Raw genomic sequence first — 16,438 nt, 5'->3', positions numbered from 1 at the left:
GCAGGAACCAGCCCCGGATGAGCCTCAACCTGGCTCTTCAGGCATTTCCCCGTAGGGGAAAAGGAGGAAGCAGGACCAGGCTGCCACTGCGAGTTGAGAAGAAGAACCTTCCAGCACTTCGGACTCGGAGGAAGGCGAGGCAGAGGATCCAGAATCACAGATCGCAAAGGTTCCTTTATCCAGTAAAAGATACAGAAGGCCTCTTGAAGGTGATCTATGATACTCTGGATCTAGAAGAGGAACAACTGGATCTCTCTCTGCACTACCAGCTATACGCATGGTTACAGAAAAGAAGCGTCCGCACATTCCCCATTCATTCCATCCTATGGTCTACCATAAAGGGGGAATGGGAAGAGCCGGAAAAGAAGGCTTTCTTTCCTAAAAACCTTAAAAGGCGATTTCCGTTTAAAGAAGACGATGTGTCCGTGTGGGAATCCTGCCCAAAGCCAGATGCCCCCCTTTCAATGATTTCAAAATCGACGGACTTATCCTTTGAGGACGGCAGTTCCCTTAAGGATCCAATGGACCGCAAAGCAGACACATTCCTTAAAAGAGCGTGGGAAGCATCTGCAGTGAATTTTAAACTGGCAGTAGCAACAACCTGCGTTTCCAGAACCTTAGATGTATGGCTAGGACAGCTCTGCTCTCACCTTGAACAAGGTACATCGGCAGAGGAGATCCTGAAATCACTATCAGCTTCGACAGAGACCATCAGATATACAGCAAGATCGACTGAGCTCATAAATTCAGCCCTTAGAGCCATCTGGTTAAAGTCTTGGCAGGGGGACGTTGCTTCCAAATCTAGTCTCTGCGGCCTGCCTTTCAAGGGAAAACTCCTCTTTGGGCCAGAACTAACCTCGGTCCTAGAAAGGTCGGCTGACAAAAGGAAAGGATTTCCAGTCCCCAGCAAGCAAACGGGACAGAAATTTTTTCGCCCCCAACAGGCAGTACGCAACAAGGGAGGCTAGATTTCAGGGGCAGAGGAGCAGCTGGGGCTCTAAAAGGGGCAGGAACGAGTCAAGGGGGAAGGGAGGCTTCCTCTTCAACCCCAACCAGGTTAAATCCAAGACTCAGCCCAAGTGACTGGCGAAGCCAAGTGGGAGGAAGACTGGGACACTTCCACACACAATGGCTGAAGATGACCCAGAATGCATTCATCCTAGACACAATTCGCAACAGTTACAAGATAGTTTTCAAGACTCCCCCCTCGAAGATTTTTCGCGACCCCCTTGCCAAGGGACAGGGAAAAGGCAGACGCACTGGTGAACCTCCTGGAAGGGATGTTCCAGCAGAACGTGGTTTGTCAGCTGGAGGAGGAAGAGAGGGGAAGTGGATTCTACTCCCATTTATTTCTAAGAAGGAAGGCATCCAGAAGTTATAGAATGATATTCAACCTGAAGAAGGTGAACGAATTCGTAGAACCCAAAAAGCTCTGCATGGAAACAATACACACGACAAAAGAACTCCTGCCGCCAGGCATATTTATGGGTTCAATAGACCTGAAGGACGCATATCTTCACATCCCGATAAGGGAAGAATTGAGGAAATTTCTGAGGTTCGTACTGAAAGGCGCACGAAGAACAATCTTATTTCAATTCAACGCACTCCCCTTTGGTCTGTCGTCAGCTCCAAGAATATTCACAAAGATCCTAGGGGAACCTCTACAAGCCCTGAGGTATGAGGGGGTAAACATCATCCCCTATCTGGACAACTTGCTCTTATTTCTGGAAGAGGCCTGGAATCCCATGTGGAACACACAATATCCTTCCTAGAAAACCTAGGGTGGTTAATAAACATGGAGAAATCACAGCTAGTCCCTTCCAGGAGGATCACATATTTGGGGTACAGTCTGGATTCCACAAATACTTGCTTATACCTGACCACAGAGAAAGCGCTCAAACTACAGCAAGATACAAATACCTTCTGGGGGATGGCGACCTGCACAGTCAGAACCGCAATGAAGCTTGTCGGGCACATGACAGCTTGCATACCGGGGGTACAATGGGCACAGCTACACTCCAGAGCGTTGCAGAACCACATCCTCTAACATTGGGATGGCAGCCAAGCATCCCTAGATTCCAGTATCTGCCTCACGCACAAAGTGAGAGAATCACTAAGATGGTGGGGGAATATCCACACATTGGAAGCAGGAAGGAAGTGGAAGCAAGTCAACCCAGTAAGAGTCACCACAGATGCAAGTATGTGGGGGTGGGGTGCGCATATGGAGGACTGCCTGGCCCAGGGCAAGTGGGACGCGGAGATCTTGGGGAGGTCGTGAAACTTCAAAGAATTATTGGCACTCTTCAAAGCTGTCACGTCTTTTCAGAAGAAGATAGTAGGGAAAGAGGTTCAGATCTTGTCCGACAATACAACGGCAGTCGCATACTTAAACAGGCAGGGGGGCACGAGGTCCCCGAGACTGATGGAACTGGCAGAAATCCTCCTGAGCTGGGCAGAAAAGAACCTAAAATCCATCACGGCGTTGCATTTGAAAGGGGATCTAAATCAGCTGGTGGACCAGTTGAGCTGGGAAGAAGTCATCCAGAGTGGTGCCTCAGCCATACAGCATTCGAGAGACCTCCTCTATGCTTTCCCACCATTCAGATTATTACCAAGGGTGATACAGAAGATACAGTCATCTCAAGCCAGGATCATCCTGATTGCTCCAATCTGGTCCAAAAGATCATGGTTCTCCCGGCTGAGGAAACTGAGCTTAACGGACCCATGGATGATACCCCCCGCACACGACTTACTCGCCCAGGGGGAAGTGCTACACCCACACCCGGAAAAACTATCCCTGACAGCTTGGCTTCTGAGCGGAACAGGCTAGCAGAGAAAGGGTTATCAGGAAGAGGGGTCGCCACCATCTTAGACGGACGGAAAAAATCGACAAACACCATATATGATACTATCTGGAAGAAATTTTCCTTCTGGAGAAGCAGGAACGAGTCGTCGGGGGCCCCATCCTAAATACAGTACTTGAATTCCTTCAAGCCGGAGCGGACAAGAACCTGGCCGCCAATACTTTTAAGGTGCAAGTAGCCGCTCTGTCAAACTTTCTGGAGCTAAGATTGGCAGAAGATCACTTAGTAATCAGATTCCTGAGGGCTATCTCTAGACGCCGAGCTCCGTCCATACCAAAATACCCTATATGGGACCTGGGCACAGTTCTAAAGAGTTTTCAGCAAGAACCTTTCGAACCCTTGGAGGAATGTTCTTTCAGGCATTTAACCCTTAAGACCACCCTCCTTATAGCACTAGTCTCCGCCCGCAGAGTCAGCGAATTGCAAGCTCTGTCAGTAATAGAACCATACTGCACGATCCTGTTTGACAGAATAATCCTCCACACGGATCCGGCATTTCTACCAAAGGTTGCGTCGCATTTTCACAGATCACAAGAAATAACAAGAAATAGTAATACCATCCCTTGATGGAAACCCAAGCAACGCAAAAGAGGGTGACTACAACAAAATCGATGTAAGGAGATGTTTAATTGCGTACAGCGAGTGCACAAAAACATGGAGACGCTCGTCCAGTCTCTTCATCTTATTCTGGGGCCCAAAGAAGGGATACAATGACTCCAAAGGCACCATCGCAAAATGGATAAGAGAGGCCATCTCAGAAGGATACATAACTGTGTCTCTGGCACCTCCGCCTGGCTTAAAGGCACATTCAACCAGGGCCACCGCAGCCTCCTGGGCGGAAAAGGCCGGGGTCTCCCCCGGACAGATCTGCAAAGCCGCAACGTGGTCCAGCTTCACCACCTTCGCCAGACCCTACCGATTAGAGCTGATTGGCAACAAGGACTAGGCATTTGGAATGAAGGTCCTGCAAGCAAAGGCCCCGCCCTAATGTACGTATTCCTATTCAGTCCTCTCATGTGGCGCTGTCCTAGAAGATGACTTGGGAAAACGCAGTTATTTACCTGTTAACTGTATTTCCAGGAATCTTCTAGGACAGTGTAACTCCCTCTCGATTATTGTGTACTTATATGCTGGTGTTCCGTCATGTAATGAACTAGTGATCTATCGTTTCTACTGCCATTTTTATGCTTTCTCCTAGGCCTTCGGTCATATTCCTGTACTGCGGGTCCCCCTGGGAGAGAGGCTACTTATAGGAGAAAGGTGGCGCGGGTGTTTCCTGGGAGGAGCCTATCTCTCATGTGGAGCTGTCCTAGAAGATTCCTGGAAATACAGTTAACAGGTAAATAACTGCGTTGTTTTTTTTTTTTTTTAACCACTACTATTCTTTTATACTGGTTTCTGAAATTTACAAATGCAGCAATTTAGAAATGTTTTGCACTGGGAAACACTTTTTGAAAGATAAATAGTACATTTTGTATTCAACTATATGGATCAGACCAAAATGAGGGACAAATAAGGAGGAATGAGGGACCAAATCAGGGATAGTCCCTCGAAATCGTGGATATTTAGGAGCTATGCTACAGGTAGGTGTCTGTATTTTAGACCTGCAGCATCAACTACCCTCTACCTCTCTCTGACCCTAGGTTCACACCTAGCATTCTCCGCAGCATTTTGCAGAAACGCAGTATAGTCCATTTAACATGATTTCCTATGGGACACGTTCACATCTCTGCATTTTCATCCTTTACACTTTTTGGAAAGGGCAGGGGCTTTTTTGGATGCAAAAAGTTGCATTTTTGGATCTATTGACTGCAATGGAAAAGCTGCAGAAACACATGTAGTGCATTTTTGCTGCGTTTTTGTGCCGTTTTTGATGCGTTTTACATTTTAAATCTGCCTAGCAACAAGAAAAATGTAAAAAAAAAAAAAAAAAAGGCAACATGAAAGACGCTGCAAAAACGCAGGTGCAAAAATGCAATGCAAAGCGCAATGCAAAAACGGATCAAACGCAACCTACATAGGTGTGAACCAAGACTTATTGAAACTATTAATATAATTCCATCCATGCCAAACCCTTGAAGGAAATCCATGGTTTGCTCTGTAAAAATGTAGTGCATAAGAATAGTTTTTTAGTTAACTATAATAATTATAATACTTAATTACAAGTTTTATTTTTCTTTATCTTTTCATGAACTTTAAAAAGAATTGTGTAAGAAAAATATCTCGCTGTGTACTGCAGATATTATATGTAATCGGATACATGTGTTTTTCAGACCTATCTGTTAGGTAGCCGATCCGCCTTTTCTTACACCTTGTTAGAAGACATTCAGTATCGGGGAAGAGAAGCTGTGATCGGACTCTGGAAATGTCTCTGTGCAGTACAGAAAGATTGGCCTTTTCCGAATTTATTGGCCGTTCTGGGAGAACTCAGCCAGAAAGGTAACTGTAATTTATATTTGCAATTGGGATAACCGTGCAGCCAGAGGGAAGAGTCTCATTGTACAGTGGGGATGTGGTCATCTAACACTCTAGAACAGGGGTGTCAAACTGACGGGCCTCCAGCTGTTACATAAATACAAGTCCCATCATGCCTCTGCCTGTGGGATAGTAGAAATGTCCAAAAGAATGCACTTTTGATGGTAGATTGGGAGGCATTTATTGAGAGCAATACTTCAAGCCAACGCATTTAGGGAGAAAAGACTCTCCCTTCTTCAGGGCTATTAAACACAAAAAATATACAGAGAAACAAATACAGTATAGAAGAAATAAAAAAATAAAAATATGTATATATAAAAAAAAAAACTAAATAAATATATGTATACATTATATTGCCAAAAGTATTGGACCCGCCCTCCAAATCATGTGATTCAGGTGCTCCAATCCCCTCCATGGACACAGGTGTATACAATCAAGCCCCTAGGCATGCAGACGGCTTCTACAAACATTGGTGAAAGAATGGGTCGCTCTCAGGAGCTCAGTGACTCCAAGCGTGGTCCCGTGATAGGTGGCCACCTGAGCAATAAGTCCATCCGTGACATTTCCTGGCTACTAAATATTCCACGCTCAACTGTTAGTGGGATTATAACAAAGTGGAAGCAACTGGGAACAGCAGCCACTCAGCCACCAAGTGGTAGGCCACGTCACATGACAGAGCGGGGTCAGCGCATGCTGAAGCGCACAGTGCGCAGAAGTCACCAACTGTCTGCAGAGTCAATAGCTAAAGACCTCCAAACTTGGTCTGGCCGTCAGATGAGCCCAACAACAGTGCGTAGAGAGCTTCATGGAATGGGTTTCCATGGCCGAGCAGCTGCATCCAAGCCTTACATCACCAAGTGCAATGCAAAGCGTCGGATGCTGTGGTGTAAAGCACACCGCCACTGGACTCTAGAGCAGTGAAGACGTGTTCTCTTTAGTGACCAGTCACGCTTCTCTGTCTGGCAATCCAATAGACGGTTCTGGGTTTGGCGGTGGCAAGGAGAACAGTACTTGCCTGACTGCATTGTGCCAAGTGTAAAGTTTGGTAGAGGGGGGATAATGGTGTGGGGTTGTTTTAGAGAGGTGGGGCTTGGCCCCCTAGTTCCAGTGAAGGGAACTCTTAAGACGTCAGCATCCCAAGATATTTTGGACAATTTCATGCTCCCAACTTTGTGGGAAGAGTTTGGGGATGGCCCCTTCCTGTTCAAACATGACTGCGCACCAGTGCACAAAGCAAGGTCCATAAAGACATTTTGGCCCTCTTTGAGGATCAGCAAGCTCTGACATGACTCCGTATTACACCGTGAATGATGATCGTGAGGCTTCCCACCTGTTAGCTAGGTGTCTCATCACACAGCGGAAGCAAAAGAATGTTGGACATCATGTTTAGACATCTTTCAAATGTATTATGATGTGCGTCTGCCTGAACTGGATATGATCAAGTCACAAATTGTATTTATTTTTCTATAGGTGAAGGTCTGCTGGATCAGATTCTGCTGGATGAATTTGGATTCTCACTGAGTCCAGAACTGAAAGGTGACAAATATACAGTAAAGTACAATGCAATATATTTGATTATTTTCCAATTTCCTCCAAAGTGCAGAGGTGGTGTTATGTGTTCCCTGAATTCAGACTTTCCCCTTCAGGTCATACAATTCATGTATAAAATGGGTTTAACTAGTTCCCGTTTGGAAGGGACTGGTATGTCCAAAGAGTAAGCAGGTTAAGAGCCCATTCACACTTTTGCGACTTTTCATGCGACTTTGTGGTCCAAAGTCACATGACAAGTCATCTCCCCCTTGTGTCCCAATGGGTACCATTCATATCTGTGCAACTTCAAGTCGCAACAACTTTAAAGTAGTTCATGCTACTACTTTGGTACGACTTTCATGCAACTTGAGAGCCATAGATTGCAATGAAAACCCTCAAAAGTCGTATGAAAGTTGCACCTGAATGTTATATATGCAACAGTTGTCCATTATCATTAATGGAAGCCAAAGTCGTATCCAAATTGCACCCATCAAAGTTGCATCAAAGTTGTAACATTGGAGTCGTACAAGTGTGAACAGAGCCTTCAACAAGAAAATGACTGCAGTTGTGAGCTTGCTTCAGGTTCTCAGCCGGCTCCTGGCTTTACGTGACTCAGTTGTGTATAATTATAAATAATAATAATAATAAAGGCATTACCCTGAGAAGAATAAAAGATTTATTCATATCTGACTGATAAAACTTTACATTTAGCACAGCTCTCGGCACTGATCCTATGTCACTCTTTCAGGGATGCATGGCATAGCTTGTCCCCCACTGGTCATTCCTAGGTCATTACTGAGTCTTGCAGTGACTAGGGGTCAGCAGGAGGAACCACAGCCGTCAGAGGGGGATCCTATATTCATCTACCTCAAGGAATCAAATAATATTGGCACCAGAAGCCCTGCTACAGAGGGAAATTTTTAGCAAGCAGGTCAACACAACAGACAGGTATGTATGAATCTTCCCGTTCGGCCCATGCACATAAATTGCCAGATGGGAGCAGCTCCGATGTGCATGGATGTGTCTAAACGTCCCCCCATATCTATCACATACCTGGTGGAGAGAGGGCTTCCTTTGTGTCTAAGTTCCAGGTTTCCCTGACGCTGGAACAGGAGTCAGGCCCAATGAAGCACGGGTCACCTGCTGGAATGCTTGCAGAGATGTTGTGACTAGGAAGTTTGTCAGAGGAATACCCAGGAGTACCCTGGCGTGTCTGCAGACACGTGGAACCTGCGAGAAGCAGAAGATCTTTATTTTATTTATTTCAGGCACTTCTATAGCGCCGTCAATTTTTACACAGCGCTTTACATATATATATTGTACATTCACATCAGTCCCTAACCCTCAAGGGATGTACAATCTAGGGTCACTAACCCTCAAGGAGCGTACAATCTAACGTCCCTAACTCGCATTCATACATACATGGGCCAATTTAGACATTATCCAATTAACCTACCAGCATGTCTTTGGAGTGTGAGAGAAACCGGAGTACCCAGAGGAAACCCACGCAGGCACAGGGAGAACATGCAAACTCCAGGCAGGTGGTGCTGTGGTTGGGATTTTAACCAGCGACCCGAGTACTGCCAGGCAGAAGTGCTAACCATTTAGTTCAGTAGAGAACAGGAGAGGAGTCGGTTCGAAGACAAGGTCAGGTTTGAGATGAGGACAAGAGCAAGCATAGTTAAGATTCTAACCGGGGTCATACACAGGAGAGCAGAGAGAGAAGATCCATTAGAAAGCCATGGTCAAGTCAGGAGGCAGGCAGAAGACAGGTCTAGGGACAATCCGAGTCAGTAACAGGAATCCACAGATGCAAAGAGAACACAGGAACAAGCTCACTGGAGAGCCGAAGATCAACCAGCAATTGCAGAGAGCCGTAAAGGGACAGAGTCGTCTAGCACCAAGGGCAAGAATCCAGAATTGCCCCCCTTTTCCACATTGTTAATACATGCCATAGAATTGGTGTACCATCCTGCATGTATCCCCCCCTTGCTCATCTGCTCCCGGGGCAGCTGTCCCTCCTGCCCACCCCTTGTCCTGGCCCTGGCAGAGAGATACTGGCGTCCTTATAAAGGCCATCTGGCACCAAACTGGGCTGGGATCATGCATAGCTGTGCACCAGGGCGCATGCATTTTCCGATGCCCTTTATTCGCCAGTGCACATTCCTGTGGCCATGCAAAGTACTAGCAGGAATGCCAGGTATTCGAGCACCTCTGCTGTGGACAGTGCCCTGACAGCATCCACCGCGTGTGCGTGCTCCTTGGGAGCATGCAGCGCCACAATCTGTGCCTGCTGTACACAGTGGAACATGGACCACTGTGGGCAGCCCAGTACCATGTGATCGCTGATTAGCCAATCAAAAATCACAGGCACAGTAGTAAACAAGATGTTTTTTCCTGGCATCATTGCTTACTACAGTGAGCTCTGTGATCGATCACAGATATCACATGATACAAGGCCATTCACAGCAGCCTTGTACCATGTGCTATGCTGTGACCAATCACAGCTCTCACAGTTTTTATCAATGGCTAACAGCCCATTTTGTTGCTATTCCCTCCTAGATTGTAAGCTCGAAAGAGCAGGGCCCTCAATCCCCTCATGTTTTGCATTGTATTGTTGTTGTTCTGTCACATGTTCTGTCCCCCTTTGTAATGTACAGCGCTGAGCGAACTATCGGCGCTTTATAAATACTGTATAATAATAATAATGGCTGAAAGAATGCAGCTATAGAGTGAAAAATGATTGATTTTACAGCCAGCATGGTCATAAAAGCAATCACACAAAAAATGTCTAAACAAATGACAACAATTTCGTATGAGTACAGTGTTGCATGCCTAAGTAATTGGCATTCAACGTGTGAGAGCGCTGAAGGCTGAAAATTGGCCTGAACTGGAAGGGGGTGAAAGTGTCTGGACTTGAAGTAGTTAAGGGTAGTGACTGTCTAATTGTGTTGACCCCCTGACAGGGTCACTTTAAATATTCCCTCTTTTCTTTATCCCTACTATGCCATTTACTCCTGGACCAAAAAGAAAAATGAACATTATCGAAGCACATGATGAAATTGTATTATTATTTATATAGACATTGCGAAGCCACACTATAAGCTTCACTATATTGCCAAAAGTATTGGGCGGCCTGCCTTTACACGTACATGGACTTTAATGGCCCCCCAGTCTTAGTCCGTAGGCTTCAGTATTGAGTTGGCCCCGCCCTTTGCAGCTATAACAGCTTCAACTCTTCTGGGAAGGCCGTCCACAAGGTTTAGGAGGATGTCTATGGGAAGGTTGGACCATTCTTCCAGAAGCACATTTGTCGGGTCAGGCACCGATGTCGGGGGAGGAGGCCTGGCTCGCAGTCTCCGCTCTAATTCATCCCAAAGGTGTTCTATGGGGTTGAGGTCAGGACTCTGTGCAGGCCAGTCAAGTTCCTCCACCCCAAACTGGCTCCTCCATGTCTTTATGGACCTTGCTTTGTGTACTGGTGTGCAGTCATGTTGGAACAGGAAGGGACCATCCCCAAACTCTTCCCACAAACTTGGGAGCATGAAATTGACCAAAATATAACTGCACACCAGTGCACAAAGCAAGTTCCCATCACTGGAACTAGGGGGCCAAGCTCAACCCCTGAAAAACAACTCCACACCATAATTCCCCCTCCACCAAACTTTACACTTGGCACCATGCAGTCAGGAAAGTACTTTTCTCCTGGCAACCACCAAACCCAGACCATCCATCAGATTGCCAGACAGAGAAGCATGATTGGTCACGTCTCTAGAGTCCAATGGCGGCGTGCTTTACACCACTGCATTTGACGTTTTGCATTGCACTTGGTGATGGAAGGCTTGGATGCAGCTACTCGGCCATGGAAACCCATTCCATGAAGCTCTCTACGCACTGTTGTTGGGCTCATCTGAAGGCCACACCAAGTTTGGAGGTCTTTAGCTATTGACTCTGCAGACAGTTGGCGACTTCTGCGCACTGTGCGCTTCAGCATGCGCTGACCCCGCCCTGTCATGTGACGTGGCCTACCTCTTGGTGGCTGAGTGGCTGTTGTTCCCAGTTGCTTCCACTTTGTTATAATCCCACTAACAGTTGAGCGTGGAATATTTAGTAGCCAGGAAATGTCACGGATGGACTTATTGCACAGGTGACCACCTATCACGGGACCACGCTTGGAGTCACTGAGCTCCTGAGAGCGACCCATTCTTTCACCAATGTTTGTAGAAGCAGTCTGCATGCCTAGGGGATGGATTGTATACGCTTGTGGCCATCGAGGGGATTGGAGCTCCTGAGTCACATGATTTGGAGGGCGGGGCCAATACTTTTGGCAATATAGTGTTTATCTTTAATTATTGTTACCTTGCTGGGCTGGAAAAGATGAAACAATTGCTTGCATAAACATGTTCTTAGAGAAATAATAAATAAGTACATGTTGAATGAGTTAAAGTAACTGTCCAGATTTAAATTGTGTGCAGAGTTCACATATCTACCAGTTAGATTCCTGTAATGTTCCAATCAGCACTGGGAAAGTGACCTCTGAATGCTATATATAACACGGACACATTGGGGTTGGTTTACTAAAGGGGTAGAGCATTTTCACTTAGCAAAATGTATTTTTACTTTGCAATGGCATTTTCTTAGTGAATGTGGTGAGCATTCATCTTATATAGAATATCCAATCACAAGCAAGGAACATTTTTAAAAAAGCTTGTGGTTGGATGATGGAGGTCAGCAGAACTCTATCTAATTCAATAAGCCAAGAAATAAATCACTTGCAAAGTAGAAATTAACTTCGCTGAGTGAACAGGATATATGCTTTTGCAAGTCAACCCCATTGCATCAAGACTTCTATTCATGAAGACCAACAGCTCAGAAGATCTGGAGTAATAGTACATTTCACAAATAGAATGCATATAGAAAAAGTTTATATCTTTAAGAAAAACTTGATAAGATTTGCCAATCACAAACATTTTTAACTACAATCAGTTAATTTATACAACTAATCATGACTCAGGTATTCATTAAGTATGTAGGTTTGTATCAGGGATGGACTAACCATTTGGAAACTCGGCCACTGTCCGAGGGCCCGGGGTCAGTAGGGGGCCCCATGAGATGCCCCTGGTTTGTACACTACGTTTTTCAATTAGTTAAAATTATATGTATTTGTAGTACATTCCCAAATATCTATGTACCGAATATGTCACAAAGTTTTGTTTGAGCTAAATATAACATTGTCAATGTCTGACTTACCCCGAGTCATAAAATATTTCCATTATATTCCCAGACATTCAGGAAAAGCACAAACATCATCTGATGAAGAAGACTGAAACTCTAGTGGAGCATAGACCCCCAGGAACTACCCTGGAACCACAAAGATTCCTCATCAATGAGCGTTATGTGAAGCTGATTGTAGTCTCTACTGATGAGTTCCGGCAGCGTCCCCAGAATGAGCTAATACAGACCGGGGTAAAACATGAGGAATGCTTGAAGGAAACACAGACTAGACTGGAACACATTACCTCCAATAGGCTGTTCCGTTGGAACCACCAGTCACACTGTGTACCACATGCAGTAATGGTGAGCGGAGTGCCAGGAATAGGGAAGACCACACTGATGCAGAAGTTTGTCTATGACTGGGTGACCGGAAAACACTACCAGAGATTTGCCTTTGTCTTCTTCTTCAGATTCCGGGACCTTAATAGACTGGGAGAGATCAGCTTGGAGGAGATGATTCTTCAACAATATCCACATCTGGAGGGTCAGATTGGAGAGATTTTACAAGATCCAGAGAGACTTCTGTTTATATTTGATGGCTTGGATGAAAGTATTCACCAAATGGATTTCAGATCAAGTAGACTGTCCAATCCAAAGCAGAGAACACATTTTGGTGAGATTGTGGTCAGTTTGGTGAGGCAGATTCTTCTTAAGGGTTGCTCTGTACTGATGACCAGCCGCCCAACCAGACTGGCATCGGTTGATACCGATGTTTTCCAGAGAATAGTGGAGATCATGGGATTTCTCCATGAAGACAGACGGATCTTCTTCAATAACTTCTTTGGAAATGAGGAATGGTCAGAGAAGGCTTTTCATTATGTGCAGGAGAATGACACGCTGTACACTTTCTGTTATATCCCAGCATACTGCTGGATCATCTGTACAGTGTTATCAATGTGCTTCAGAGCCCAACCAACAATCACCGATCAGCTGATGACATCATTACCCAAAACAGTGACACAACTCTTTGTGACTTTTGTCTCCAACCTTCTGGCCAATCACAGCCAGAATACAGATGGTGCTCACACTGCCCAGGAACTGCTGACATCTATGGGGTGGATGGCAGAACATGGCGTCATGAATCACATGGTTGTATTTGATGAGCGTCATCTGGACTCATTCAATGTGAGAAATGATAATCATCTCTTTTCATCTTTCCTGATGGAATCTGGTCAGCCTCCTGATGTGGATTACACCTTCTTACATCTCACTTTTCAGGAGTTCTTTGCTGCTTTAGTCCATTTTATTGACTATAATGCTGACAGATTACAGGAAACACTTGATAAGGCTGAATCTTATGAAGATGGCCGTGCTGAAATATTCCTCCGTTTCCTCTGTGGTCTCTCAGACTCTTCTACTAGATCCATGTTAAAGTCTCATGTGGGAGAATTGTCTACTCAGGCTGCCACACCTGTCATCTCCTGGATCCAGAAGAAAATACCAGAACAAAGACCCGACACATCCATAAGAGGCAACAGAGATCTTCTTAATGTATTCTACTATCTCCATGAGAGCAGAAATAAGGCTCTGATGTCACAATGTATTGGATCAAACAACATTGACTTTTCTGATGTCCTCCTCAGCCCTCTGGACTGCTCTGTGCTGTCCTTTATCCTTCAATCCTGCAGAGAGATAGAAGTAAATCTACATTCATGTAATATTCAGAGTGAGGGATTGAGAAAACTCATACCGGCTCTACAGAACATCAAGAGTCTGAGGTAAAGTTTGACTAATAATATTAATCACGTCTGTGTTAATTTGAAATGATCTGAAATTTCCCCAAAAATTATACTAATTGTTGGGGTTTTCTATATGTGGACTTTATATGTATTTATATGAGCACAATAGAATAGAGGCAGCAGAATCCACGTAATCGAATTATATATATATATATATATATATATATATATATATATATATATATATATAGATGTCAGACATGTAGTGGTGACAGCATTATACAGTGTTATATGCAGAGATCATACAGTCAAAGTGCCCCCGGTATAAAGGGACCCACATATCTCTCTTATCCATTTACCATATACTGATTTGCATGTTTTGCTGCATTTTCAGCAATTTTACACCTCCAGATGGAATTTTACCAGAAACAGGGTTTTTTAACCTTATGTCAAATGAACGGGATAAACGTGAAACCCTTCAGACTTGTTGGGTTTGATTTACTAAAGGCAAATAGACTGTGCACTTTGCTAAGTGCAGTTGCTCCAGAGCTTAGTAAATGAGGTGAAGCTTCACTTTACAAAAAATACCCAATCACATGCTAGAAAAATTTTTCTATTTTTTGCGTACTCATTTTATTTATTTCAGGTACTTATATAGCGCCGTCAATTTACACAGCACTTTACATATATATTGTACATTCACATCAGTCCCTAACCCTCAAGGGGTGTACAATCTAAGGTCCCAAACTCACATTCACATACTAGTGGGGGAGCTGAGGACAGTGATGGGGTGCTGTAAGAAGGGGGCAGGACATTAATGGGGGGACTGAGGACAGTAATGGGGTGCTTTGGGGAGAAGCGGAGGACAGCAATATGGTGCTGTAAGAGGGAGGGCAGGATATTAATGGGGGGGACTGAAGACATTTACATCAGTCCCTAACCCTCAAGGGGTGTACAATCTAAGGTCCCTAACTCACATTCATACATACACACACTAGGGACAATTTAGACAGGATCCAATTAACCTACCAGCATGTCTTTGGAGGGTGGGAGGAAACCGGAGTACCCGGAGGAAACCCATGCAGGCAGAGGGAGAACATGAAAACTCCAGGCAGGTGGTGCCATGGTTGGGATTCAATCCAACGACACTGACTTGAGTACAGCCAGGCGGAAGTGCTAATCACTTAGCCACTGTGCTGCCCATGACTGGATGATGGGGGTCATTTACACTCTGGAGCAACTGCATTTGGAAAAGTCTGCAGTCTGTTCTCCTTTAGTAAATCAATCCCATTGTCCTTAACTGAAAAATCCACTCAGCCTCCTTTTTTAACAACTTTTCATGTATTTTCTTTTTCTGGGTCCCAATTTGTTAAGCTCAAGTCCCCAGAATTTCAGATCATCTGTTTTCCTGCATGCATTTCTTACGTATGACATGCTATCGGTTTATTCTTTGTAAGCAGCATGGGCAGCACAGTGGCTAAATGGTTAGCATTTCTGCCTGGTAGTACTTGGGTCGTTGGTTCAAATCCCAACCATAGCACCACCTTCCTGGAGTTTGTATGTTCTTCCTGTGTTTGCATGGGTTTCCTCCGGGTACTCCGGTTTCGTCTCACACTCTAAAGACATGCTTGTAGGTTAATTATTTCCTGTCTAAATTGTCCCTAGTATGTGTATAAAACAGTGCAGCGCTAAAAAGAGTACCGTATTTTCCGGCGTATAAGACGACTTTTCAACCCCTGAAAATCTTCTGAAAAGTCGGGGGTCGTCTTATACGCCGGTGCGAGCCGGGTCAGGGCGGCACTTTTTCGAGCGGCGGCGCGGCGGCGCCCCCCCTCCTCCTCCAACGGACACTAAGTACAGGGGTGGGCAGAGGGGCTGCTGTACTTTACCTGGCTCCCGTCCCACGACGATCCGGTCCAGGAAGCGCGGCTGCTCCTTCTTTCAGTTCGGCCGCTCGATGGTCACGCGGCCGCTCGACTCCGCCTCCTCACCGGTGATTGGGCGCCAGCACTGGAAAGGCACACAGGCGACCAATCACCGGCGAGGAGGCGGAGCCGAGCGGCCCCGCGAAAATCGAGCGGCCGAACTGGAAGAAGGAGCAGCCGCTCCTCTCCCCCACTGACACTAACGATGAGGCACTGTTCTCCCCCACTGACACCAACGATGAGGCACTGTTCACCCCCACTGACACCAACGATGAGGCACTGTTCTCTCCCACTGACACCAACGTTGAGGCAATGTTCCTCCCCCACTGACACCAACGATGAGGCACTGTTCTCCCCACTGATACCAATGATGGGGCACTATTCCTCCTCCCCACTGATACCAATGATGGGGCACTATTCCTCCCCCACTGACACCAATGATGGGGCACTATTTCTCCCCCACTGACACCAATGATGGGGCACTATTCTCCCCACTGATACCAATGATGGGGCACTATTCCTCCCACTGATACCAATGATGGGGCACTATTCCTCCCCCTGACACCAATGATGGGGCACTATTCCTCCCCCTGACACCAATGATGGGGCACTATTCCTCCCCCTGACACCAATGATGGGGCACTATTCCTCCCCCTGACACCAATGATGGGGCACTATTCCTCCCCCTGAC

General features: G+C 45.7%; 2 protein-coding genes across 4 annotated transcripts in view; both read left to right on the top strand.

Moving 5' to 3' along the window:
- LOC149456340 (NACHT, LRR and PYD domains-containing protein 3-like) overlaps window positions 1–13,865 on the top strand; it is a 36,225-nt gene extending 22,360 nt beyond the window's left edge. For all 3 annotated transcript variants that reach the window (XM_089685151.1, XM_089685150.1, XM_089685152.1), the window contains 3 exons: window positions 5,138–5,303; window positions 6,810–6,875; window positions 12,154–13,865. In XM_089685151.1, the coding sequence (XP_089541277.1) occupies window positions 5,138–5,303; window positions 6,810–6,875; window positions 12,154–13,865 (1,944 nt within the window). The remainder of the gene's footprint in view (window positions 1–5,137; window positions 5,304–6,809; window positions 6,876–12,153) is intronic.
- Window positions 1–16,438, top strand: part of LOC149456339 (NACHT, LRR and PYD domains-containing protein 12-like) — a 127,745-nt gene that overhangs the window by 60,520 nt on the left and 50,787 nt on the right.

Source organism: Staurois parvus, unplaced genomic scaffold, assembly GCF_062004578.1.
Source record: "Staurois parvus isolate SC_StPar_1 unplaced genomic scaffold, SC_StPar_1.0 ptg000363l, whole genome shotgun sequence".
NCBI classification, from domain to species: Eukaryota; Metazoa; Chordata; class Amphibia; order Anura; family Ranidae; genus Staurois; species Staurois parvus.
The sequence above is the reverse complement of the archived record's forward strand: the minus strand, read 5'-3'. Positions and strand labels throughout refer to the sequence as shown.